The sequence below is a fragment of the Hippoglossus hippoglossus genome, chromosome 15, assembly GCF_009819705.1.
Source record: "Hippoglossus hippoglossus isolate fHipHip1 chromosome 15, fHipHip1.pri, whole genome shotgun sequence".
Classification (NCBI taxonomy): domain Eukaryota; kingdom Metazoa; phylum Chordata; class Actinopteri; order Pleuronectiformes; family Pleuronectidae; genus Hippoglossus; species Hippoglossus hippoglossus.
The window spans coordinates 277,501-303,836 of record NC_047165.1 but is presented as its reverse complement, the minus strand read 5'-3'; the positions used below and the strand labels follow the sequence as shown (position 1 = coordinate 303,836).

The 26,336-nt window shown below is 45.8% G+C and overlaps 4 protein-coding genes across 9 annotated transcripts in view; 2 read left to right on the top strand and 2 right to left on the bottom strand.

The window, feature by feature from the left end:
- Nucleotides 1-1,832: 1,832 nt before the first annotated feature.
- On the bottom strand, nt 1,833-3,795 carry LOC117775382 (potassium voltage-gated channel subfamily G member 3-like). Its single transcript, XM_034608465.1, has 2 exons — nt 2,645-3,795; nt 1,833-2,489 (listed from the first exon to the last, which is right to left on the bottom strand). Exons 1-2 carry the CDS (start codon nt 3,211-3,213, stop codon nt 1,847-1,849), a joined length of 1,212 nt encoding a protein of 403 aa, XP_034464356.1. The 5' UTR covers nt 3,214-3,795; the 3' UTR covers nt 1,833-1,846.
- Nucleotides 3,796-4,131: 336 nt separating this feature from the next.
- On the bottom strand, nt 4,132-9,884 carry LOC117775687. Its single transcript, XM_034609039.1, has 6 exons — nt 9,778-9,884; nt 9,498-9,666; nt 8,555-8,702; nt 4,835-5,169; nt 4,460-4,688; nt 4,132-4,390 (listed from the first exon to the last, which is right to left on the bottom strand). The coding sequence occupies exons 3-6, from the start codon at nt 8,565-8,567 to the stop codon at nt 4,269-4,271; spliced, it is 699 nt and encodes a 232-aa protein (XP_034464930.1). The 5' UTR covers nt 8,568-8,702; nt 9,498-9,666; nt 9,778-9,884; the 3' UTR covers nt 4,132-4,268.
- Nucleotides 9,825-20,307, top strand: prkn (parkin RBR E3 ubiquitin protein ligase). Of its 2 annotated transcripts, XM_034609037.1 has the most exons (11): nt 9,830-9,952; nt 14,238-14,401; nt 15,997-16,218; nt 17,437-17,552; nt 17,639-17,722; nt 18,523-18,638; nt 18,753-18,889; nt 19,044-19,105; nt 19,177-19,407; nt 19,628-19,745; nt 19,890-20,307. In XM_034609037.1, exons 3-11 carry the CDS (start codon nt 16,197-16,199, stop codon nt 19,991-19,993), a joined length of 990 nt encoding a protein of 329 aa, XP_034464928.1. In that variant the 5' UTR covers nt 9,830-9,952; nt 14,238-14,401; nt 15,997-16,196; the 3' UTR covers nt 19,994-20,307. The 2 variants fall into 2 exon arrangements, with proteins under 2 accessions (XP_034464929.1, XP_034464928.1); XM_034609038.1 differs by lacking the exons at nt 15,997-16,218; nt 17,437-17,552; nt 17,639-17,722 and having other exon boundaries at nt 9,825-9,952.
- Nucleotides 20,308-21,291: 984 nt separating this feature from the next.
- The window catches only part of ubr2 (ubiquitin protein ligase E3 component n-recognin 2), a 42,118-nt gene continuing 37,073 nt past the window's right edge, over nt 21,292-26,336 (top strand). For all 5 annotated transcript variants that reach the window (XR_004616275.1, XM_034608688.1, XM_034608687.1 and 2 more), the window contains exons 1-9: nt 21,292-21,442; nt 22,378-22,649; nt 22,890-22,968; nt 23,575-23,682; nt 23,778-23,908; nt 24,116-24,254; nt 25,558-25,620; nt 25,977-26,097; nt 26,181-26,288. Coding sequence is in view for 4 of the 5 variants with exons in the window: in XM_034608688.1 (XP_034464579.1) it covers nt 21,365-21,442; nt 22,378-22,649; nt 22,890-22,968; nt 23,575-23,682; nt 23,778-23,908; nt 24,116-24,254; nt 25,558-25,620; nt 25,977-26,097; nt 26,181-26,288 (1,099 nt within the window). In the remaining variant the exon portion in view is untranslated. The remainder of the gene's footprint in view (nt 21,443-22,377; nt 22,650-22,889; nt 22,969-23,574; nt 23,683-23,777; nt 23,909-24,115; nt 24,255-25,557; nt 25,621-25,976; nt 26,098-26,180; nt 26,289-26,336) is intronic.

The following is a 26,336-nucleotide window of genomic DNA, read 5'->3' as shown; positions in this document are numbered from 1 at the left end:
TCAGGTTGCGGTTATAGTCAGGTTGCGGTTATAGTCAGGTTGTGGTTATTCTTAGGTTGTGGTTATTCTTAGGTTGTGGTTATAGTCAGGTTGCGGTTATTCTTAGGTTGTGGTTATAGTCAGGTTGTGGTTATTCTTAGGTTGTGGTTATTCTTAGGTTGTGGTTATAGTCAGGTTGTGGTTATTCTTAGGTTGTGGTTATAGTCAGGTTGCGGTTATAGTCAGGTTGCGGTTATAGTCAGGTTGTGGTTATTCTTAGGTTGTGGTTATTCTTAGGTTGTGGTTATAGTCAGGTTGTGATAGGACGTCACATCAATTAAGGATCCTTCAGTTTATCAGAAATATTCATTGTCATCTGTAAATGATGAGAAACTAAAACTGTCGGGTTAAAGTCAAAAGCATTTGTCTGTGAGATGTAGTGGAGTAGAAGAATAAAACACAAATACAACAAGTACAACCCTCTCTAAGTCGTATTTCACTATAGTACCTGAGTAAATGTCATTACTTGCTGATTGTCAATCATTTATTTTGTATCTGTATGTGAAGTAGATTTGATTCAGTATCAGAAGACAAAGAAATAAAAAGAGAAACATTGTCAGTTTAATTTTAGGGTTAATAATCCTCCATCCACACGAGACCAGGATGAAGAGGAGGATGAAGAGGAGATCAACTCATTTCAACATCATTGTCTGATTTGACTCCTGTTTTGTCCAATGTTAAAAGTCTGTGAGACATTCTCACGGTTCCATCGAGAACCCGTCCCTGCAGGAAGAGAACGTTTCGCTGCAGGAGATGAAGAAGATGATGAAGACGTCAGTGACACATTTCACTCAGCAGCAGCTCATCCATCCTGTTACCATGGAAACCATGGATGGTTTCACCAACAGGATGATAAAGATGACAATCATATTAATCATCATATGATATGTTCATCATCATCATCATCATCATCATCATCATCATCATCATTGTTGAGGAATTTGACCATCCTCCCACATTACAGTATATGTCACTATATATTAAGTATAGTGTATATTCTATCTGTACAGGAGAATAGAGCCTGTCTGGTTCCACAGATCCTCCTTCTCTCTCTGAGCAGAACCCAGGTCAGGTTATAGATAAAGGACCAACAGGACATTGTAGTGTCTTCACTCAGGGACGTTCAGATCTAACTCAGAGGCTCCAGACAGAGACACCGACTCTTTGTGTGTTTCACCAGACGTGAGGACACAATGTGATTCATGAACACACACTTTACACTGAACTGTCCAATAGGATGCAAACACCTCCATGTAACAGAGAGAGGGACCTTCATGGGTGACGCAGGGTGAGGGAGATATACTGGGAGGCTGTGGGAGACATCTTCAGACTTGGTGGAGACAGTTGCTCATGTTGCTCTGTTAGTGTTTGTATGTTGTTTCACCTTCTGGTCTCCTTGATGCATCAAGTCTACATTCAAACCTTCAGCTGCTGCCTGAGTTCTCCTTTCACCAGCTGCCAGGAAACTTCCAGAACAACCATCATCTTGATTGACTTATCTTATCTTAACTTGTCTCATCTCAACTTTTCTTTTAATATAACAACAACAACAATAATAATAATAATAACGATAATAATAATAACAAAAGTCATAATAATAATAATAATAACAGTGGATCAAACTCATGAAGAATTTTGTCCTTTAAAAGTCAATATTTCAGATTCTGCTCAGCAACATGATTCACTGATCGTTTTCTACGTGATGAACATGGCGTCACTTTCTGATGACTCAGCTCCGATCCTGAGACGAAGCTGGTGCTCAGATCATTGGCAGCTTTTCTCCGCGGTCAGTGGATAAACTGCTGAGTCAGAGGAAGTCGTTGGCGAGGCTGTGGCTGCAGCGGGTGGAGCGCACCTTGAGCTCGTGGTAGCACTGGATGAAGCTGTGGTAGATGAAGGTGATGGGCAGAGCAAGCAGCACGATGCCGCTCACAACACAGAGGCCACCCAACACCCGTCCCGCCACCGTCACTGGGTACATGTCACCGTAGCCCACCGTCGTCATGGAGATGATGACCCACCAGCAGGCGGCAGGGATGCTGGCATAGTCCGGGTTTCCAGCCTCCAGGTCCAGCCCGTGCTCCAGCAGCTGGGCCAGCGCGCTGAAGATTGCCATGGCAACACAGATAAAGACCAGCAGCATCACCATCTCACGATAGCAGCGCCGTAGCGTCAGGCCAAGCGTTTGCAGACCCACGAAGTGACGCGCCAGCTTGATCACCCAGAAGATCCTCATTATACGCAGGACACGCAGGGTGACACCGGCACGCTGCAGCTGAGAGTTCTCCCCCGTCAGGAGGCTCGCAGTGATGGAGACGTAGTACGGCGTGATGACCAACAGGTCGATGATGTTCAGAGGACGACGGACAAACTCACATTTATCACGAGACACCAGGAGACGAATGATACACTCAGCCGTGAACCAACCAATACAGACCGCTTCAATGATCCTGCAGGGGGCGGGAGCCAATTAGAAAGAAGAGGAAAAGAGAGAACCAATCAGAACAAAGACCTTGATGAATGAGTTGATCCACAGACAGATATATGTTCAACATATCATTTCAATCTACATGTATGCACATGGACATGTTTACATGTGACCTACCTGTGCTGGTCCAGGGTGACCTTCCAGTCTGGTAAGGTGCTGGCACACAGCATCACCATGGAGATGACCACAAACAGCACCGACACCGAGGCGAGGATCTGCGCTGCCAGCGTTGATGTGGGCTCCTCAAACATCCTCCTCATCCTCTCCAGCCAGCGGCTCTCGGGCTCGTCGGGCTCCCGGGGCCCCTCCTCTGGGAAGAAGTGAACAAAGCAGTCAGACATGCGGTCGTCGAGGCGTCGCTGGCAGCACGGCTGCAGGTCGGCGCTCTCCAGGCCCCAGTAGAGCATCTCATTGTAGAAGGACAGCTCACACATGTGCGGCACAAAGCGCAGTTTTCCATGTTGCACATAGAGCATGATGAAGCTGAAGGCCTCCGAGTGCCGGTCGAAGAAAAACTCGTTGCGGTCGCGGTCGTAGTCGTCACAGAGCTCCAGCAGCTCGGTGTCCGACAGGCAGCGATGCAGTCGACTGAGTCTGCTCAGAGGAAGTCGCTTCATCATCTCTGCAGAGAAGAAAAACCTGCGACCGCCAACGTTCAGGGTGAAGAAGCTGTTCTCGAACTTCATCTTCTGTCAGCATAGAAACAAAACGTCTTCTGTTAATGTCACAATGAAAACTTCATCTTCTTTATATTTACATTTATATTTGATCTCCCTTTACTTTAAAAACTAGATGAAAACATGTTTTGCTGTTTTCAAGCATCAGCTGTTCTAAAACGTCAAACTTTCTATAAATAAAAAGCTGTGTCCATCCTTCTATCTCTTCCTCTCAGAAAATTCTTCTTCTTCATATCTGAAGTGAGAAAAGATTTGTAGGTTTTGATTTGAAATCATCTCGTTCACTGAATCATCAAATATTGTGAAAAGATTCAAAACATTTAAAAGCCAAAAAACAAAATCTGAGACGAGTCAGTTTGAAGCTGAAAGTCATGAACAGCTGCAGCTTCACATGAATTCACAGACACGCTGAATAAATCACTGATTCTAAACTTGATTCAGATTCTGTTTTCAAAACTCACCACATATGAATTTGTCCTGAATGAATCTTTGAATCCTGTTTGATTGAATTCAGATAAAATCCTTTTAATTCTGCTGTTTGTTGAATGTGAGACTGAAGAACGGCTCCGCCTCCTCTTCACACTCACACACAGACAGACACACACTGATACACTCACACATAATCACACACACACACACACACACAAAGATACACAAAGTGACACTCACTCACACAGATACACACACACACACACACACGCACACACAGACACACTCACACTCACACTCACACTCACACACAGAGACACACGCACACACACACACACACACTCACACACACTCACACACACTCTCACTCTCACACTCACACACACACACACACACACACACACACACACACACACACACACACACACACACACACACACACACACTCACAGGGAGACCATCATGTGTGACTCATGAATCTGTTGTGATCACTTTCATTAGTTTATTTAAACTCAACTTTATTTAAATCAGTTTCTGTTTTTGCAGGAAAAATAGAAATAAAACTAATTTTTGTAGTTTTTTTGTTCAGAGGTGTAAATGTAGGTTTCAGTGAGGTAGGCGGGGCCAGCTGTCTGTCAGAGGAACTGGGCATCTGGATTGGCTCTGCGAGAGCGGAATCGGATCTCAGACAGTTTGGAGTTGATGCCTGAGCCGATGACTCCTTTCTTAGCGAGAGGAAACCGAGCCAAGATGGCGTCTAGAAAGAGAGGGAGACTTTCAGAGAGACGCCATATTACAGAAACACTTCATCACTGTCTCAACCTACTGAAGATGGCGTTGATCTTGTGTGGGTCGAGCGCACTGCGTTGAGGGTGGAAGGCAGGCCGGCGGCTCCGCCCACCCCTCAGGTTACTGTTCATCAGCGTGTTCATATCAAACACACCCAGCAACAGTGTCCGAGCCATTGCCGTGGGAGACTGTGCCTGATTGGCTGCCTGCCACCACCGAAAATCACAGAGCACGCCAGAGCCTGGAAACACCTCCACCGGGCTCACCTGGACAGATCAAACCAGATCTATATTGAACCAGATCTATGTTAAACCAGATCTATATTAAATCAGATCTATGTTAAACCAGATCTATGATAAACCAGATCTAAATCAGTGCACCAGATCCAGATGTGGATCTGAGGGCTTCTCACCTCTCCAGGTGCGTCTCCGATGGAACACTGGCTCCTCCTCAGCTCCTCCATGTCAGTCTGGCTACAGAGGGGCCCCTCCTCTCCCATGTGATTCCCCAGCTCCATGTTGGCTCCAGGTCCGTCCTCGTCGTCGGAGCCCAGCGGACCCCAGGACCCTGACAGCTCTACGCTCAGGGCCTCCTGCTGCACCTGAGGGCTGAAATCTCCGTCCTGATTGGTCGCTGAGTGGTGATATGGAGCATAGCTGTCACTTCGGCCTGTTGCCGTGGAGACGCAGGGGTGGCTGTTGATCTGCCCCAGCGTCTGCCACATGGTGGAAAGAAGTCCAGGGATTTCTGAGAAATGTAGAGATATTAAAGATCATAAAATTAAACTTGAACATATGAACAATATGAAAAACCTGATGTATTCTGGGTAATATAGATCTGGTTTAACATAGATCTGTGAAATGTGATGCTTCTTGGACACGGGCCAATGACAGGATGGCATAACTCTGCTGTATCCTGAGCTAATAACCCTCCGTAGAGCCGAATGGCACAGGAGCATTCCAAAGAAAGAACCAGGAAATGCATGGCCTTCCTGGCAAACACCTTTGGTAGGACTCAAGAAGAGGCACGGGAAGGAAAAGGAGACCTGCTGGTGCTATAGCTGGACCACATCAAATACCTCTTGATGGATTACTATGACATCTTCAATTCAAACAAGTCTGGAGTCCGCCAGCCCCTCATCAGAGCCTTCGTGGATGAGCTGACAATAATAACCACGTTGGTCCCAGGAAGCAGATGGATCCTTCAAGGATTGGAAAGACTCACCACTTAGGCTTAGATGTGCTTCAAGCCAGAAAACTCCAGGTCCCTCATACAAAAGGGAGGGAAGGTGGTAAATAGTTTCCACTTCTTTCTCAGAGGACTCAAATCCCATCTGCTGTAGAGAAAGCCATTAAGAGCCTTGGGGAAATACCTTCGACTGCACCCTAAGGGACACTGGTTCTATAAAAGCGACAAACAGAGACCTGGAAAGATGTCTGACACCACCAGGCAAATTCAAAGCCTGGATATACAAAGCATAGCATCCTGGAGGAGGACGGAAAGGAGAATAAGTGGTCATCTCTGCAGGTGGTTGAGGCACCAAGAAGCCTGAGCTGCCCTCTATGGCAAGAGCAACAGGCTCAAACTCCCATTAAACACCATCAGCGAGGAGTTCATGGTTACCCGAGCCCAGGAGGTGCTTCAGTACAGGGAGTCCAACAACCCAAAGCCTGGCATAGACATCAGGACTGGCAGAAAGGGGCGGGCACAGGAGGCAGTGGACCAGGCGGAATCTCAACTGCATCACACAGCACTAATGGGAGCCTCTGCAGTTTGCTGAGGGTAACCTGGTCCAGCAAGAAGTGAGAACTGGAGTCAAGCCAGATGGTGGGGATGTGGTAGCAATGGGGCATTGGACCAAAACATGACTTGTGGAAGTTCCTCGTCCATTCGGTGTACAATGTGTTGCCCAGTGAAACCACCAGCATGTCCCAAGGATGTGTCCAAGTGCATCAGTAGATGTATGTTACAACCATGACATCATGTCTGAACCCGGGTTCATGTCTGAACCCGTCACCTGACCTGTCACCTGACCCGTCACCTGACCTGTCACCTGACCTGTCACCTGACCTGTCACCTGATCTGTCATCTGACCTGTCACCTGACCCGTCACCTGACCTGTCGTCTGACCCGTCACCTGTCATGACCCGTCACCTGACCTGTCGTCTGACCTGTCACCTGATCTGTCATCTGACCTGTCACCTGTCATGACCTGTCACCTGATCTGTCATCTGACCTGTCACCTGACCTGTCACCTGATCTGTCATCTGACCTGTCACCTGACCTGTCACCTGACCCGTCACCTGACCTGTCGTCTGACCCGTCACCTGTCATGACCTGTCACCTGACCCGTCACCTGACCTGTCGTCTGACCCGTCACCTGATCTGTCATCTGACCCGTCACCTGTCATGACCTGTCACCTGACCCGTCACCTGACCTGTCACCTGACCTGTCACCTGACCCGTCACCTGACCTGTCGTCTGACCCGTCACCTGTCATGACCTGTCACCTGACCTGTCACCTGATCTGTCATCTGACCCGTCACCTGACCTGTCACCTGACCTGTCACCTGATCTGTCATCTGACCTGTCACCTGACCTGTCACCTGATCTGTCATCTGACCTGTCACCTGACCTGTCACCTGACCTGTCACCTGACCCGTCACCTGACCTGTCACCTGACCTGTCGTCTGACCTGTCACCTGACCTGTCACCTGACCCGTCACCTGACCTGTCGTCTGACCCGTCACCTGTCATGACCTGTCACCTGACCCGTCACCTGACCTGTCGTCTGACCCGTCACCTGATCTGTCATCTGACCCGTCACCTGACCCGTCACCTGACCTGTCGTCTGACCCGTCACCTGTCATGACCCGTCACCTGACCTGTCGTCTGACCTGTCACCTGTCATGACCTGTCACCTGACCTGTCGTCTGACCTGTCACCTGTCATGACCCGTCACCTGACCTTTCACCTGACCCGTCACCTGATCTGTCATCTGACCTGTCACCTGACCTGTCACCTGACCTGTCACCTGACCTGTCACCTGTCACCTGATCTGTCATCTGACCCATCACCTGACCTGTCACCTGACCCGTCACCTGATCTGTCACCTGATCTCTCACCTGACCTGTCACCTGACCTGTCACCTGACCTGTCACCTGACCCGTCACCTGATCTGTCATCTGAACCGTCACCTGACCTGTCACCTGACCTGTCACCTGATCTGTCATCTGAACCGTCATCTGACCTGTCACCTGACCTGTCACCTGACCCGTCACCTGACCTGTCGTCTGACCCGTCATCTGACCTGTCACCTGATCTGTCATCTGAACCGTCATCTGACCCGTCACCTGACCTGTCACCTGACCCGTCACCTGTCATGACCTGTCACCTGACCTGTCACCTGACCCGTCACCTGACCTGTCGTCTGACCCGTCACCTGACCTGTCACCTGATCTGTCATCTGAACCGTCATCTGACCCGTCACCTGACCTGTCACCTGACCCGTCACCTGATCTGTCACCTGATCTCTCACCTGACCTGTCACCTGACCTGTCACCTGACCTGTCACCTGACCCGTCACCTGATCTGTCATCTGAACCGTCACCTGACCTGTCACCTGACCCGTCACCTGACCTGTCGTCTGACCCGTCACCTGTCATGACCCGTCACCTGACCCGTCACCTGACCTGTCACCTGACCTGTCACCTGACCTGTCACCTGATCTGTCGTCTGACCTGTCACCTGACCCGTCACCTGTCACCTGACCCGTCACCTGATCTGTCATCTGAACCGTCACCTGACCTGTCACCTGACCTGTCACCTGACCTGTCGTCTGACCCGTCACCTGTCATGACCCGTCACCTGACCCGTCACCTGACCTGTCACCTGACCCGTCACCTGACCTGTCACCTGACCTGTCACCTGACCCGTCACCTGACCCGTCACCTGACCCGTCACCTGATCTGTCACCTGATCTCTCACCTGACCTGATGAACACAGCACATTTACAAGTTCTTACATGTTGTGAGTCATCATACATAAATATAAATGTTATCATGTATGTGCCCGGATGAAGTGAATGTTTTACAGCTGACGCCCTGAAGCAGTGACTTGGATCTGAACTCACCGTGGACCAACATGTTCTTCAGTCTCTGGTTCTCGGCCGACACCTCTGCTTTCTCTCTCTCCAGCTCTCTAACCCTCGAGCGCAGGAAGTGAAGCTCAGCAAACTGTGATGGGGTCAGAGCCGACACACCGGACTCCACCTTCACCACCTACAGGACATAGAGGGACGTTTTTTAAAGCCTTGATTTGTGTTGTGCAGTTTCCTTGTGTTTGGACTTTGTGTTTATTTGTGTTTTTGTATTTTTCTTTGCACTCTGAGTTCATTGTTTCCTGTTTTAATTTGAAAGTTCTTTCCTTCTGCATGCTTCTTACTTTACTTCCTGTCTGCACCTGTTCAGTCATTCCTGCTTCCTGTTGTGTACGAAATCACTCACTAATCAATACTCCATATATAGACCCTTTATAGAGCACTCACTGTTTCCCATAAAGCATCATGAAAAATTGTGTACAACCGATGGTCAACCGAGCAAAATAGACCATCATGCATTGTGCTCGCAGCGGAGAGAAGTAATGGTTATTGTAGAGAAATCCTCAAATCCTTACTCTCAACTTGTCAATATCAACAATCCATCAGGGTCAAAGATGAGAATTTACAAACAGGAATATATTGTACTATATATTCAAATTCTTTCCTGTTTGTAAATTGTAATCGTTTTATGTAATTCTTTTTTGTCCGGTGACAGGTTGGGCTCAGACACACAGACACACACACACACACACACACACATATATATTATAGAAGTTTAAATCACATGTAGAGTTTATATCAGGGGCAGAGTTTGTAATGGATATAACATACCGTTAATAATATGTCTATATAATATGTACAGACAGCAGCTGTATATGTAATAATAGTATTTAGGGTTTTTGTAACATGTACTTGATTTTATATGTTCAGTTTATATAATATAATATGTAGAGTATCTTGACACAGAGGATCTCACCGTCCTGCCGGTCCCGCTGGTCCCGCTGGTCCCGCTGGTCCCGCTGTGTGTCCCGGTGTGTGTCCCGCTGGTCCCGGTGTGTGTCCCGGTGTGTGTCCCGCTGTGTGTCCCGGTGTGTGTCCCGGTGTGTGTCCCGCTGTGTGTCCCGCTGTGTGTCCCCTGCAGGACGCTGATGTCCGTCATCACAAACAGGAAACAGTTAAAATCGGAAATGTATCGACTTTTCAGCTCAGAAAAAAAACACAAAGAAAAATACAAGTTTATTAAAATTCATAAATACCTCCGCTTCCGGTGCCGCTCCGTTACGTCATTCCTGCGTGACCGCGCTGTAGTTCTGCGAAGTGACGTTTGTCCCTTGTGTCCTTGGTTTGTGTGCGCGCAGCGGGACTACACTACCCAGAGTGCACCGCAGCTCACTCACTGTAAACACGACAGGACGAAGTGACCAATGATCTGTGAGTTCTGTTCTATTTATCTACTTTCTACTGGGTTCTGTTCTATTTATCTACTTTCTACTGGGTTCTGTTCTATCTATCTACGTTCTACTGGGTTCTGTTCTATCTATCTACGTTCTACTGGGTTCTGTTCTATTTATCTACTTTCTACTGGGTTCTGTTCTATCTATCTACTTTCTACTGGGTTCTGTTCTATCTATCTACGTTCTACTGGGTTCTGTTCTATCTATCTACTTTCTACTGGGTTCTGTTCTATCTATCTACGTTCTACTGGGTTCTGTTCTATCTATCTACGTTCTACTGGGTTCTGTTCTATCTATCTACGTTCTACTGGGTTCTGTTCTATCTATCTACGTTCTACTGGGTTCTGTTCTATTTATCTACTTTCTACTGGGTTCTGTTCTATTTATCTACGTTCTACTGGGTTCTGTTCTATTTATCTACTTTCTACTGGGTTCTGTTCCATTTATCTACGTTCTACTGGGTTCTGTTCCATTTATCTACGTTCTACTGGGTTCTGTTCTATCTATCTACGTTCTACTGGGTTCTGTTCTATTTATTTACGTTCTACTGGGTTCTGTTCTATTTATCTACTTTCTACTGGGTTCTGTTCTATTTATCTACGTTCTACTGGGTTCTGTTCTATCTATCTACTTTCTACTGGGTTCTGTTCTATTTATCTACGTTCTACTGGGTTCTGTTCTATTTATCTACGTTCTACTGGGTTCTGTTCTATCTATCTACGTTCTACTGGGTTCTGTTCTATCTATCTACTTTCTACTGGGTTCTGTTCTATTTATTTACGTTCTACTGGGTTCTGTTCTATCTATCTACGTTCTACTGGGTTCTGTTCTATTTATCTACGTTCTACTGGGTTCTGTTCTATTTATCTACGTTCTACTGGGTTCTGTTCTATCTATCTACTTTCTACTGGGTTCTGTTCTATTTATTTACGTTCTACTGGGTTCTGTTCTATCTATCTACGTTCTACTGGGTTCTGTTCTATCTATCTACGTTCTACTGGGTTCTGTTCTATCTATCTACGTTCTACTGGGTTCTGTTCTATCTATCTACTTTCTACTGGGTTCTGTTCTATCTATCTACGTTCTACTGGGTTCTGTTCTATCTATCTACTTTCTACTGGGTTCTGTTCTATTTATCTACGTTCTACTGGGTTCTGTTCTATCTATCTACGTTCTACTGGGTTCTGTTCTATCTATCTACGTTCTACTGGGTTCTGTTCTATTTATCTACTTTCTACTGGGTTCTGTTCTATTTATCTACGTTCTACTGGGTTCTGTTCTATTTATCTACGTTCTACTGGGTTCTGTTCTATCTATCTACGTTCTACTGGGTTCTGTTCTATCTATCTACGTTCTACTGGGTTCTGTTCTATCTATCTACGTTCTACTGGGTTCTGTTCTATTTATCTACTTTCTACTGGGTTCTGTTCTATTTATCTACGTTCTACTGGGTTCTGTTCTATCTATCTACGTTCTACTGGGTTCTGTTCTATCTATCTACGTTCTACTGGGTTCTGTTCTATCTATCTACTTTCTACTGGGTTCTGTTCTATCTATCTACTTTCTACTGGGTTCTGTTCTATCTATCTACTTTCTACTGGGTTCTGTTCTATTTATCTACGTTCTACTGGGTTCTGTTCTATCTATCTACGTTCTACTGGGTTCTGTTCTATCTATCTACTTTCTACTGGGTTCTGTTCTATTTATCTACGTTCTACTGGGTTCTGTTCTATCTATCTACGTTCTACTGGGTTCTGTTCTATCTATCTACGTTCTACTGGGTTCTGTTCTATCTATCTACTTTCTACTGGGTTCTGTTCTATCTATCTACGTTCTACTGGGTTCTGTTCTATCTATCTACTTTCTACTGGGTTCTGTTCTATTTATTTACGTTCTACTGGGTTCTGTTCTATCTATCTACGTTCTACTGGGTTCTGTTCTATTTATCTACGTTCTACTGGGTTCTGTTCTATCTATCTACTTTCTACTGGGTTCTGTTCTATTTATTTACGTTCTACTGGGTTCTGTTCTATCTATCTACGTTCTACTGGGTTCTGTTCTATTTATCTACGTTCTACTGGGTTCTGTTCTATCTATCTACTTTCTACTGGGTTCTGTTCTATTTATCTACGTTCTACTGGGTTCTGTTCCATTTATCTACGTTCTACTGGGTTCTGTTCTATTTATCTACGTTCTACTGGGTTCTGTTCTATTTATCTACTTTCTACTGGGTTCTGTTCTATCTATCTATGTTCTACTGGGTTCTGTTCTATCTATCTACGTTCTACTGGGTTCTGTTCCATTTATCTACGTTCTACTGGGTTCTGTTCTATTTATCTACGTTCTACTGGGTTCTGTTCTATTTATCTACGTTCTACTGGGTTCTGTTCTATCTATCTACTTTCTACTGGGTTCTGTTCTATTTATCTACGTTCTACTGGGTTCTGTTCCATTTATCTACGTTCTACTGGGTTCTGTTCCATTTATCTACGTTCCACTGGGTTCTGTTCCATTTATCTACGTTCCACTGGCTTCTGTTCCATTTATCTACGTTCTACTGGGTTCTGTTCTATTTATCTACGTTCTACTGGGTTCTGTTCCATTTATCTACGTTCCACTGGGTTCTGTTCCATTTATCTACGTTCTACTGGGTTCTGTTCTATTTATCTACGTTCTACTGGGTTCTGTTCCATTTATCTACGTTCCACTGGGTTCTGTTCCATTTATCTACGTTCTACTGGGTTCTGTTCCATTTATCTACGTTCTACTGGGTTCTGTTCTATTTATCTACGTTCTACTGGGTTCTGTTCCATTTATCTACGTTCTACTGGGTTCTGTTCCATTTATCTACGTTCCACTGGGTTCTGTTCTATTTATCTACGTTCTACTGGGTTCTGTTCCATTTATCTACGTTCCACTGGGTTCTGTTCTATCTATCTACGTTCTACTGGGTTCTGTTCTATTTATCTACGTTCTACTGGGTTCTGTTCCATTTATCTACGTTCCACTGGGTTCTGTTCCATTTATCTACGTTCTACTGGGTTCTGTTCCATTTATCTACGTTCTACTGGGTTCTGTTCTATTTATCTACGTTCTACTGGGTTCTGTTCCATTTATCTACGTTCCACTGGGTTCTGTTCCATTTATCTACGTTCTACTGGGTTCTGTTCCATTTATCTACGTTCCACTGGGTTCTGTTCCATTTATCTACGTTCTACTGGGTTCTGTTCCATTTATCTACGTTCTACTGGGTTCTGTTCCATTTATCTACGTTCCACTGGGTTCTGTTCCATTTATCTACGTTCCACTGGGTTCTGTTCTATCTATCTACGTTCTACTGGGTTCTGTTCTATCTATCTACTTTCTACTGGGTTCTGTTCCATTTATCTACGTTCCACTGGGTTCTGTTCCATTTATCTACGTTCTACTGGGTTCTGTTCTATTTATCTACGTTCTACTGGGTTCTGTTCCATTTATCTACGTTCCACTGGGTTCTGTTCTATTTATCTACGTTCCACTGGGTTCTGTTCTATTTATCTACGTTCTACTGGGTTCTGTTCTATTTATCTACGTTCTACTGGGTTCTGTTCTATCTATCTACGTTCTACTGGGTTCTGTTCTATCTATCTACGTTCTACTGGGTTCTGTTCCATTTATCTACGTTCCACTGGGTTCTGTTCCATTTATCTACGTTCTACTGGGTTCTGTTCTATTTATCTACGTTCTACTGGGTTCTGTTCCATTTATCTACGTTCCACTGGGTTCTGTTCCATTTATCTACGTTCTACTGGGTTCTGTTCTATTTATCTACGTTCTACTGGGTTCTGTTCCATTTATCTATGTTCCACTGGGTTCTGTTCCATTTATCTACGTTCTACTGGGTTCTGTTCTATCTATCTACTTTCCACTGGGTTCTGTTCCATTTATCTACGTTCTACTGGGTTCTGTTCCATTTATCTATGTTCCACTGGGTTCTGTTCCATTTATCTACGTTCCACTGGGTTCTGTTCCATTTATCTACGTTCTACTGGGTTCTGTTCCATTTATCTACGTTCTACTGGGTTCTGTTCCATTTATCTACGTTCCACTGGGTTCTGTTCTATCTATCTACGTTCTACTGGGTTCTGTTCTATCTATCTACTTTCTACTGGGTTCTGTTCCATTTATCTACGTTCCACTGGGTTCTGTTCCATTTATCTACGTTCTACTGGGTTCTGTTCCATTTATCTACGTTCCACTGGGTTCTACCTGTGTGTCCTCAGTGTTCGTGCGGTACAACCTGGGCCCAGGAGAGGTGGTGGAGCTGCAGGAGGAGGCGAGTGTGTCGGAGCTGAAGGAGGCAGTGGGATGTCAACATGGAGTCCGGCCACAGGAGCTCAAGGTTCTGTTTGCTGGGAGGGAACTACAGAGCACCGCCACACTGCAGGTGAGGTCCACTACAGGTCAGAGGTCAGCTACAGGTCAGAGGTCAGCTACAGGTATCACAGTCCTCTACTCTGCTAGTGTTTGTTTTCAGATGTTCTCTTGCACTTTTTCATCAGATTTTTGTGAATGATATGAGTTCTGTTCTATATATCTACGTCCTACTGGGTTCCAGTGGGTTCTGTTCCATTTATCTACGTTCTATTGGGTTCTGTTCAACATGTCCATAGACCAGCTGTTGGTCTGTGACGGAGCAGAGAACCTCTCTGTGTCCCCACATCAGCCTGAACTCTCCAGGTCATGTGTCGCTCTGTAAAAACTAAAATCTATTAAAAGTCTGGATTTCACCATTTTCTCAAACAAGTGAACCACATCAACGTTCAGTTCTTCTTCTACTTTTCTTTTCCGGCTCACATACACCGCCATCTTTGCCTGAGCTAAAACAAAGTTTAAAAGCTGGTACTTGTGTTTTCTCTAGCGATTGTAAACACGTCCTCACATCTGTTAAAAATGGTGTCCAGTAAAACAAATAGAGCGAAGAGACGAGAGCAGACAGTGTCTCTCTCTGGCTGCAGAACGGACACTTGTCCTCTACACAGCGTTAATGACTGAGATTTAAGATTCCGTGAAGGATTCCCCACTGTAGGTCTCTGTGTATCTTTGTTAAAGGAGGCTTGTACAGCGACCTCCATGATGGGTTCAAACCAGGAACCCTGTTCACACCCCACATTTAATTACACCAGATATGGACAGGCCTCTGACACAGCAGTTGTTCCTTGGCCCTCAGGATAACCTAACTATGTACAAGTATGCATGAACTACATGACAAAGAGAGAGAGAGAGTGAAATGAGCTGTGAAATGCAATCTAATCACAAATCAAGATAATCCCGCCCCAAGGCCCTGACGTAGTCGGGTCTGGGCAACGAGTTACTGTAGTGCCACTCTGGATTGGAACCAGTATTTCTGGTCATGACCCAGTTCTTTGGCTGTTGAAACACAAAGAACTGGTTCCAGATCAGGCTCTGGAACTGCCTTGGTGGAAAAGAGGTAATAGAGAACTGCAGATCTTCAGTGGAGGGTGGTGCATGGGGGTGTGGCTACAAACAGACAGCACATATCAATTGTGTCACAATGAAGAAACTCTGCAACACTCGTGGCCCAGCCTCATTCCTCATTTCTCAGTTTTACGATTTTGTGTTTCAAAGTTTAGGAACGATTCTGGGAGAAACCTGTTTTTGTTTGGTCCTTAGAACAAATCAACACAATGTATATGTCTCACGTTAGTATACTTCCTTATAGATCAAGCCAAAATTAGAATAGACGGAATAAGATGACAGGCACAGATTCGATGCCACATTGGTGTTCGGGGAAAATGTTGATCCTGTTACGGGATATGGAGACGTTCTATGAATATAGAACATCAGTCCTTGGTTCTAATCTTATAAATAACTGTGTCTTGTTTGTGGCTCTTTTTTTCTCCATTGCATGTCATAGAACACATGTCATACAATATGCAAAAAACTTTGCAATGTTTCTTTTGTGTTGTCAATGTAATTTAATGTTTTGCCATGAAAGGAAGTTTCCTCTCCTTCTCTCAGGGTTGTGATGTCCCGGAGCAGAGTACAATCCATGTCGTCCTCTCTTCTTCGGACTCCTCGTCCTCCAGGTTTCTCCTCTCAGAGGAGTGTCAAGTTGAGGAGGAGGGGCAGAGACCAGACATCAGCTCCTCCTCTCTCCCCCACTCCTCGTCCACTGACCTGGAGGGGAGGGGGGGGGGGAAGAGGAGGAGATAGAGGAGATGCAGGCTGCAGCTCAGAGAGGTTGGTGTGTTGTATTGTGTCTGCAGGTGTGTGCACAGTCGAATGTTTATGTGTGTGTGTGTGTGTGTGTGTGTGTGTGTGTGTGTGTGTGTGTGTGTGTGTGTGTGTGTGTGTGTGTGTGTGTGTGTGTGTGTGTGTGTGTGTTAGTCATGGAGTTCCACAGGGTTCTGTCCTTGGACCGATACTCTTCAGCTTATATCTGCTCCCTTTAGGCAACATCATCAGAAAGCACCTCGTACACTTCCACTGTTACGCAGACGACACCCAGCTGTACATATATGAAGCCTGATGAATCTAATCGCTGAGTCCAACTTCAGGAATGTTTCAAGAACAACTAGGTCTGGACGACCCAGAACTTCTTACTTCTAAATTCAGACTGAGCTCATTGTAATGGTCCCTAAACATCTGAGAGAAACACTGTGACCAGATAGTCCCCTTGGTGTTAGCTTGGCCCCCAGCTCCACTGTGAGGAACCTGAGTTAGGACCAGGACATGTGACCCACATATAAAACAAGTCTCTAGGACAGCTTTCTTCCACCTGCACAGTATTATGAACATTAGGAACATCCTGTCTCAGAAGGAAGCTGAGAAACTCGTCCATTTGTTCCCTCTAGACTGGATCAGTGTGACTCTTTATTATCAGGACGTCCCAGTAAGTCTGTGAAAAGCCTCCAGTTGGTCCAAGATGCTGCAGCACGAGTGCTGACTGGAACTAGGAGAGATCATATTACTGCTCTCAGCTTCTCTGCATTGGCTCCTTGTAAAACTCTGAACATCAAGATCCTGCTCCTCACATAGAAAGTCCTTAACAATCAAACCCTTCATATATCAAAGAGCTCATAACACTGTATTATCCAAATAGATCACTGCACTCCCAAAACACAGGTTCTCTTGTGGTTCTAGAGTCTGTAAGAGCAGAACAGGAGGTAGAACCTTCAGCTACCAGGATCCTCTCCTGTGGAACCAGCTCCCACTCTAGTGTGGAGGTGGTTTGGATAGAACCTCCAGCTGCCACGAGAAATTTATGTTTAGTTATTTGACATTTGTTTGCGCCTGTTCTCAAATAAAAGATGTTGAAACCTGAATGGTTGCCACCAGGGTCTGCCAACGACGTCTGCCACAGTTAGACTTAAAACTTTCCTCTTTGATAAAGATTATAGTTAGTTCTGGATCAGGTGTGTTTGTGTGTTTTCAGGTGTGTATTTTGTGTGTCTTTAGGTGTGCGTGCCTGCAGTACTTTCTTTGTGTACTGTAAAAGCTGCAGTTCAGTCCAACCAGGAAAACTACGAGTTCGTTGTCGACGCTGCAAAGAGACTACGCTGAAACTGAGCAGAGTGAGAACAGTTCACAGATCAATACACTGAGCAATACTCTGATTAACACTAATGGAAATGATGAAGATTCTCTTTCTGTGTCTCAGGGTCCGTCTTGTTGGGACGACATCCTCCTCCCAGGTCGAATCCATGGCTTATGTCAATCAGATGGTTGTCAAAGCAACGAAGCGGTACGGGGCAGAATATCTAGAGCTTCGTTGAATCGTTGATTAATTGATCGGTGACTTAACTGTAAATATCATGTCTGATGTTTGTTGATCAATTAATCCTGAGAAAAAAATCATCTGATTAATTGATTTTTAAATAATTGTTTAGCTGCTTCAGACTGAGCTCCTCAGTTCTCTGAATCTTCTCTGGAGGATCAGACTCAGTTTGTCTTCCTCCGCCTGAGCTCCTGTATAAAGTCTAGATCCAGGAGCAGTGTGAACACAGCAGAGGATCCTCCACTGATTCACTGGGTGGGGGGGGGGGAGGAGCTTCTAACACGGGACACAAACATGAAGAAACTAAAACAAATGTCTCTGGTGAAGAAGTGCTGACACACGATGAAGACACAGACGAAGATGTGAAGAGTGTTCGTGGTGATCAGAGCTGACGACGGTGTCAGGTGATGTCAACATGATCACATGACCTCTGCAGCAGAGGTCACACGTCACTTCCTGTCTCTGTCTGCTGCACCCGGCTGCCCCCCCCCTCACCTGAACCAGGAGGAGGATCTGATGCTGTGAACGAGTCTGTGCAGAAAACCTGCTGCTGAGTTGTTCAGCCGTGAAACACAAACTCTGGAGAAGCTCTGGAGACGAGTCTCTGGATTTTAGCTAATGTGTGAAAATGGCTTAAGAGACTCTCTCTCTGTGTGTGTGTGTGTGTGTGTGTGTGTGTGTGTGTGTGTGTGTGTGTGTGTGTGTGTGTGTGTGTGTGTGTGTGTGTGTGTGTGTGTGTGTGTGTGTGTGTGCGCGCGCCCACTCAGGAGTTCTTCATGAAGTGTGCGTCCCATCCGACCTCTGATGACGACCTCTCTGTTGCCCTTGACCTCATCATGACCAACACCAGAGACGTGCCCTGCATCGCCTGCACCGACGTCATGTAACACACAGACACACACACACACACAGACACACAATTAATATTAACAATAAATATATTGACAATAAAAGGATCAGACGAGCAGCAGCTGAGTGTGGTGTTGTCTCGTCTCAGGGAAGTGGTCGTGGTCTTCCCGTGTTCACAGCGTCATGTGGTCTGTCTGGACTGTTTCACACGTTACTGTGAGACTCGACTGAACGAGCGCCAGTTTGTTCATGATGCTGTGATTGGTTACTCTCTGCCATGTGCAGGTGAGTTCACCTGATGTCACATGATCATGTTCACGTCACCAGCACAAACTGTCCATCATCGTGTGTGTGTGTGTGTGTGTGTGTGTGTGTGTGTGTGTGTGTGTGTGTGTGTCCGTTTGTGTGTGTGTGTGTGTGTGTGTGTGTGTGTGTGCAGCTTCCTGTGACGACTCTCTGATTAAAGAGCTTCATCACTTCAGAGTTTTAGGAGACGAGCAGGTGAGTTTATTAATTAGCATCATCATTTTACCCACAGTTCACTTGACTCACCCGTGTTTTTTCTCTCGCAGTATGGGCGGTACCTGCAGTACGGCGCCGAGGAGTGCCTGCTGAGGATTGGAGGACTGATGTGTCCGTCACCGGGCTGTGGGGCAGGGCTTCTCCCAGCTGATGGCAGCAGGAGGGTGGAGTGTGACAGACAGGTTGGCTGCGGCCTCATCTTCTGTAGAGACTGCAGGGAGCCATACCATGAAGGCGTCTGTCAAACCCTGACGGCCCCGCCCACTGTTGAAGCCTCACAGGTAGACTGACCAATCACAGAGCTCTGTTTTGTTCTTTGCAAAACTCTGAATGAGAGAATACAACGAGAGCAGTTCATGTCAGACGTCAGAGGTCACAGCTGCTTTGGTCAGGGGGCGGGTCTGTGATGTGTTGGAGGCATGTCAATCAGACGTCACAGTCTCTACTGCCCCTGCTGGATGGAGCAGGACGATGCAGGACTAACTTCTCTCTCCCCCTCAGGGTTTCGTGGTGGGGGAGGATGCGTCTCTGAGAGGGATGTGGGATCGATCGTCTATGCTGCTCATCCAGGAGTCGACTAAACCCTGCCCCCAGTGTTCAGTCCCTGTAGAGAAAAACGGTAATAATTGAACACATCAACATAACAGAATAATACACACATCTGACATCACATCTGTTCGGGCTTCACGACATGCCCAGTGTGAAACGCGGCTGATCAGTATGAATCTGTATGAATGAGTAAAACCTGTATCTCCCCCTGCAGGCGGCTGCATGCACATGCAGTGTCCTCTGTGCAGAGCTGAGTGGTGCTGGAGCTGTGGACGCCCCTGGTCCCCACAGTGTATGGAAAACCACTGGTTCACGTAAACACACACTTGTTGCAGAGAGACACTTCAGCAGGAAGCAGAGCAGAACCAGCTCATTAAACAGACAAAAAGCCTGTATAGAAATGTTAAACATAATTATTTAATAATATTTTACTGTACAATGCTCCTGGTCGACCGTCAGCACCTGTGATTATTAATATAAGTTGTTTTCAAACTGTATTTGGTTCATTTCTATATAAATCGATTACTTCCTGGGTCGGGGCGTCGGATAAGTGGATGTGGGTCCTGATACTTTTGTTAACCACGTGACCTGAGGCTGCTTTTAATTGGTTGTTGCAGATTTCCAACAGGATGCAGCTCTCTGCGCCCCGGACACTCCCACTTTTATTTACAGCCAATAGGTATTGATTTACGTTTTTTAATCTAATGAGATTGGCCGACCCTCGACGCCGTCTCAGGTACGTCCGATGTCACTGAGTTACTCCTGTGAGCTGACTGGTGAAGAAATGAAACTTCAGGTGGAACTGTGGTAAATCTGGTGATTTCTTTACAAAAACATCACAACAAGACAAAAAGAGGATGAAGCATTTCAGTCTGATGTGATTTACAGATTCATCAGCAAGTGATGAAGACGAGTTTACACTTGCTCTTGTTCTGAGAAACAGACGTGACAACTGGATGTGGTGTTAATGTCTTCTACTGCTTCACCTGTTTGCTGTTTCAAAATGTCGGCACGGAGGTACAGTGGACAACGACGTGGGTGCGAGACCTGAAACATCTCTGTGAAAAATACTAATGGCATTAAAAAGTTGCCACAGTCACTAAGACACAATGTGGCTACATTTTCGTTGCAGGCCACAGGACATGTTTTATGTTGTGTTGTTTTTGTTGAGTCTGGCTTCAGTTTGTTGTTTGTGTTTGTTTATTTTGACTAGTTTGGACGTGTATTTACATGTTTATTTGAATTATATTGAGTATAAGCAGTAAGTCGTTAAAGACTCTCACTGACAGGAAGTCCTCAGTTCATCTGCTCCATCATCTCCATCAGACATTATGTATAAACACTTTAAACATGATGTTACAAACTGTTTCCAATAAACAAATAAAATGTGACTGATTGATTGATCAATATATATATAACATAACATACAAAATAACATATATAACACATATTATAACATAACATGTGTATCATATACAACATAGATCATAACATGTACACACATGTTATGTGTGTACACATTATTACATGTAAATTAAATATACATGGTATTATTCAGAGTATGATAACATTATATTTATGATAAACATTTTACACTCAGGGAGAAATGAAATTGCCAAAGGGCCCCGCCCCCTCAGCTGTTGATAGTTTCCTGTTCCGGTGGACGCTCTGTAAGCAGGAGGAGTAAAGATGGCGGCTGCTCAGACGGACAGAGATCCACCGACGGACCCGGAGTTCGTTCATTTCTCCGCCAAAGACACGTCATCGGTAAGAAGCTGCTCGCGCTGTCGGCGCTGCTGACGTCACCTGTGTCCGGTCAGTGTCTGTCAGCTGACAGAGACTTAAAGGTCACCGCGCTACGCCGAGCTAATGCTAATGCTAATGCTAGCTGCAGGGAGGGATGTGTTCAACATCTGGATGTTACAGCTTCATAAACATCTGTCCTGCCTCAGTCACTCACCGGTCACTGCCTGGTTACTCACCGGTCACTCACCGGTTACTCACCGGTCACTGCCCGGTTAAACACCAGTCACTCACCGGTCACTCACCGGTCACTGCTCGGTTACTCACCAGTCACTCACCGGTCACTCACCGGTTACTCACCGGTTACTCACCAGTCACTCACCGGTTACTCACCAGGCACTCACTGGTCACTGCCCGGTTACTCACCGGTCACTCACCAGTCACTCACCGGTTACTCAGCAGTCACTCACCGGTTACTCACCAGGCACTCACTGGTCACTCACCGGTTACTCACCGGTCACTCACCGGTTACTCACCAGGCACTCACTGGTCACTGCCCGGTTACTCACCGGTCACTCACCAGTCACTCACCGGTTACTCAGCAGTCACTCACCGGTTACTCACCGGTCACTCACCAGTCACTGCCCGGTTACTCACCGGTTCCTCACTAGTCACTCACCGGTTATTCATTGGTTCTTCACCAGTTCTTCACCAGTCACTCTCTGGTTACTCACTGGTTATTCACCGGTCACTCACTAGTCACACACCGGTTGTTCACCATTTACTCACCAGTTAGTCACCGGTCACTCACCAGTTAATCACCGGTCACTCACCGGTCTGGAGACGGTCAGAGTCAGAGACTCATCGTCACGACACCAGGAAGTTAACATAGTAATAATTCACATTGACTAATGTTTATTATATATTATTTATATATATCGTCACCTCTTTCTCCTCAGCGCTGGCTGGCGGTGTCCGACCTGCAGATGGAGGTGTACTGTCACCTGGCCATGTATGTTCCCAGAATCCTTTGCCTTGGTGCGAGCGGGGGCAGCAGCAGGGAGGAGCAGAGGGAGGAGCTTGCCTGTCAGCTCCTCCTCCTGGCTCCCCTGGAGTGGTTCATGTTGGGGGAGGAGCCTGCAGCCGGCCTCGCACGGCTGCAGGAGAACAACCGGCCGTCACCACTGTGTGGTCACGTGTTCAAGGTGGGAGAGCCCACCTACTCCTGCAGGTAAAACACACTGTCGTTGTTGTCAATCACCAGGCAGCCAATCACCAGGCTTCAGTTTTAGTCTCAGAGCATTTTGTTATTTTCTGTAGCCAGAAACAAACTTGACTCCGACAAATCATACGCACTTACATCACAGTTCACACCCACTGTTCAGGTAATAACCAAAGTGTGTGTGTGTGTGTGTGTGTGTGTGTGTGTGTGTGTGTGTGTGTGTGTGTGTGTGTGTGTGTGTGTGTTTAGGGAGTGTGCAGCTGATCCAACATGTGTTCTGTGCATGCAGTGTTTCCTGGGAAGTGTTCACAAAGAGCATCGATACAGAGTGAGTACACACACACACACACACACACACACACACACACACACACACACACACACACAGTGACTGCTCCCAAAGCTGCTGCTTCTGACAGGACAGGAAGTCCACTGTCTTCTGCAGGTGACGCTACCACATGACACACACACACACTCTGTACCAATACACACTGTATAAGTACACAAACACACTGTGTACTAGAGATGAAACGGTATGAAATCACGTTTTGAGCAATCAACATTTTCAATTTCTGTTTTCACAAGATGTTTTCAGACATGATCTCTGGAGAGTTGGATCCAGATTTTCTCCACAGTTTGTTTTTTTACACATGATGCAGCAGATTCTCTGCTCAGACTCGTTCACAACAACAACAACTCCTCTGCATGACTCAGATGGAGCAGCAGACAGGAAGTAATGTATTGGTTCTGCTGCAGAGATCATGTTGTTTTCATCACATCCTCTGTGTGTGTGTGTGTCTGTCTGTCTGTCTGTGTGTGTGTGTGTCTGTGTGTGTGTCTGTGTGTGTGTCTGTCTGTCTGTCTGTCTGTCTGTCTGTCTGTCTGTCTGTCTGTGTGTGTCTGTGTGTGTGTCTGTGTGTGTGTCTGTGTGTAGATGACAACATCAGGAGGTGGAGGTTTCTGTGACTGTGGAGATGATGAAGCCTGGAAGACGAGTCCTTATTGTAACAAACACACACCGACAGAGAGACACACTGAGGAGGTGAAACAGCTGTCTGTACCTGTCTGTCTGTCTGTACCTGCCAGTACCTGTCTGTGTCTATGTAATATCTCTCAATGTACTGTTTGTCCTCTCAGGATCCTGTGGCTCAGCTTCCTGTAGACATGGTTGCCCGTGGTTACAGCATCTTCTCCATCATCCTGAAGTACGCTGTTGACCTCCTGACGTGGGAACGGGAGGACGAGCTACCTGCAGGACTGGAGCCGCCGTACGCGCACACACCTGAACACACACACAATCTACAACACATCATTACACATTATTTGAAATAAACTTTACTTTATCTGATTTGTTTATGTACTGATACTCCCTCTGTATGTGTGTACTGTGTGTATATTGTGTTTATCATGTATGTGTACTCTTTGTGTACTGTTTGTGTGCTTGTACTGCATGTGTCTTTGTACCATGTGTACAGGGAGCGGTCGGACTCGTACCTCTGCATGTTGTTCAATGATGAAGTCCACACGTATGAACAGGTGATCTACACGCTACAGAAAGCTGTCAACTGCAGCCAGAAAGAGGCTGTGAGCTTCGCCACCACTGTGGACCGAGACGTGAGTACTGCTTGTCTTCATCTTCTTTATCATCGTCATCTTCCCCATTCTTATTATCTTCATCAGTGATAAATAGGGCTGCACGATATATCGAAAATCTATCGTCATTGCGATATCAACGTGCGCGAAATACGTATTGCAGATGGCAAAAACTGTGATAAATGTTGTATTTAAATTACTGACAGTCCAAACATGTATGAAAACACTCTAGTCATTTGTGTTTAGTCAGAGAGGGAGAGGGGAGAAGAGGAGGCGTTTTGGTTTTAAAAGTCTCTTTATTGAACCATTACCAGAGAGAAAAAAGCTTTTGCCACATCATCCCTCAAACAAAATAAATAAAAACTAAGGTAAAACACAAAACATCAAAAGAGTCTCTCATTAGAAATGAATAATCAGTTCTCTATCTTCACCCAGAGAACATAACACGCCCCCAACAGCCCACAGGTCACTGAAAGTCTGCAGCTTCATCACTTAATCGTCAGCACACTGGACTCCGGGGCGTGCTCAGCAGTCCCACCATCACGATGAACACGATATCTCAAGAAATGTGTGATGATACTGCTAAAGCTCGGGCACCACTGGCTGCGGTTGTGTGGCGGAACGACTTCATTTCCGTGCACGTAAACAGATCAGAACAGTAAAAGGAAGGGAACCCCGTGTGATGATGCATGATCATATTACTTCCTGCTCTTTCTCACAGTTTTGCCTTTTGTTGCTTTTCTCAGAGTTGTTCACCAACCAGTGATGCCAACGGATTTAATGAATTTGTCAGTGTCACTGAAGAAATCAGTTTAACAAACTTATTGAACGTTTCATCTAGAAATTGATTAATCTCCTCTAAAGAGCAGATGCTTGAGTTCGTATTGGAGATTTCACCAATAGAAGCTGTATCTCACGCGTTGGTCGGCTTGATCAAAGCTTCCATTCACCCAATGGTAAATGGTTTTGTATTTATAAAGCTCTTTTCTAGTCTTGATGACACTCAAAGCTCTGTACAGTTTTACATTCACCCATTCACACACACATTCACACAGTGCATCTATTAGCAGCACCTTGTTCTATGAGGGGCAATTCAGGGTTCAGCATCTTGCCCAAGGACACTTCGGCATGCAGATGGGGAAGACTGGGGATCGAACTGCCGACCTTCAGGTTGGAGGACGACCGCTCTACCCCTCAGCCACAGCCGCCCCCAATGATGTTTAATTGATTTAATTTGTTTATTTTGACACACGAAACATGTAAAAGTTCTACAAACTAAGTGTGTGTTTGTGTGTGTTAATGTGTGTGTTGTCTGTGTGCACAGGGCAGGAAGTCCGTACGTTATGGGGACCTTCAGTTCTGTGAACAGGCCAAGTCTGTTATTGTGGTGAGTAACGATCCATATTGATCACCGGTGTTAGAGTTGGGCGGGTGGATGAATGTATTGTCTGTGATTGGCTCAGTCCATTGTTTTTTTTTTTGGGTGATGTGTAATTTTATCTTGTTCATAATGATCTGATCAATGAACGTATCTAATTATATATTATATATATTAACTCATTCATTCACTAATTTATTCATTCACTCATTCAGCCCCTCCAGACTTCGCTTGCTCTCTATATCTCAAGCTTGGCACACACACACACACACACACACACACACACACACACACACACACACACACACACACACACACACACACACACACACATGTTGATCAGCTGTGTATTGATCCCCTCCCAGAGGAACACCAGCCGTCAGTCGAAGCCGCTCAGGGTTCAAGTGATGCACTCGTCTGTTGTCGCTCATCAGTGTTTCGCTCTGAAGGCTCTAGGCTGGTTGGGACAGATCATTCAGTACTCTGGTATGTCTGTACTTCATTACCCATCATTCCTCTGAGTATGTGTCACCGCGGCTGCTTGTGATGAGTGTGCTCATGTGTGTCAGACGGTCTGAGGAGGATTCTGTGTCAAGTTGGTCTGCAGAACAGTCCAGAAGGAGAGAACTCGTCACTGGTCGACAGACTGATGCTCAACGACTCAAAGATGTGGAAAGGTAATACACACACACACACATCCACTGACAGTCCTCAGATTGAGAACA

What these genes read in the sequence shown, in the direction of transcription:
- LOC117775687 (XM_034609039.1), bottom strand. An exon ending in TCGGAGACGCACCTGGAGAG is followed by an intron (nt 4,689 to 4,834) that starts GTGAGAAGCCCT and finishes TGATCTGTCCAG; the next exon opens with GTGAGCCCGGTGGAGGTGTT. An exon ending in CAAGATCAACGCCATCTTCA is followed by an intron (nt 4,391 to 4,459) that starts GTAGGTTGAGAC and finishes CTCTCTTTCTAG; the next exon opens with ACGCCATCTTGGCTCGGTTT.
- prkn (XM_034609037.1), top strand. Translation starts at nt 16,197, where the DNA reads ATGCAGGCTGCAGCTCAGAGAG. An exon ending in GTTGTCAAAGCAACGAAGCG is followed by an intron (nt 17,723 to 18,522) that starts GTACGGGGCAGA and finishes GCGCCCACTCAG; the next exon opens with GAGTTCTTCATGAAGTGTGC. An exon ending in TTACTCTCTGCCATGTGCAG is followed by an intron (nt 18,890 to 19,043) that starts GTGAGTTCACCT and finishes GTGTGTGTGCAG; the next exon opens with CTTCCTGTGACGACTCTCTG.
- LOC117775382 (XM_034608465.1), bottom strand. Translation starts at nt 3,213, where the DNA reads ATGAAGTTCGAGAACAGCTTCTTCACCCTGAACGTTGGCGGTCGCAGG. An exon ending in GTCACCCTGGACCAGCACAG is followed by an intron (nt 2,490 to 2,644) that starts GTAGGTCACATG and finishes CGCCCCCTGCAG; the next exon opens with GATCATTGAAGCGGTCTGTA.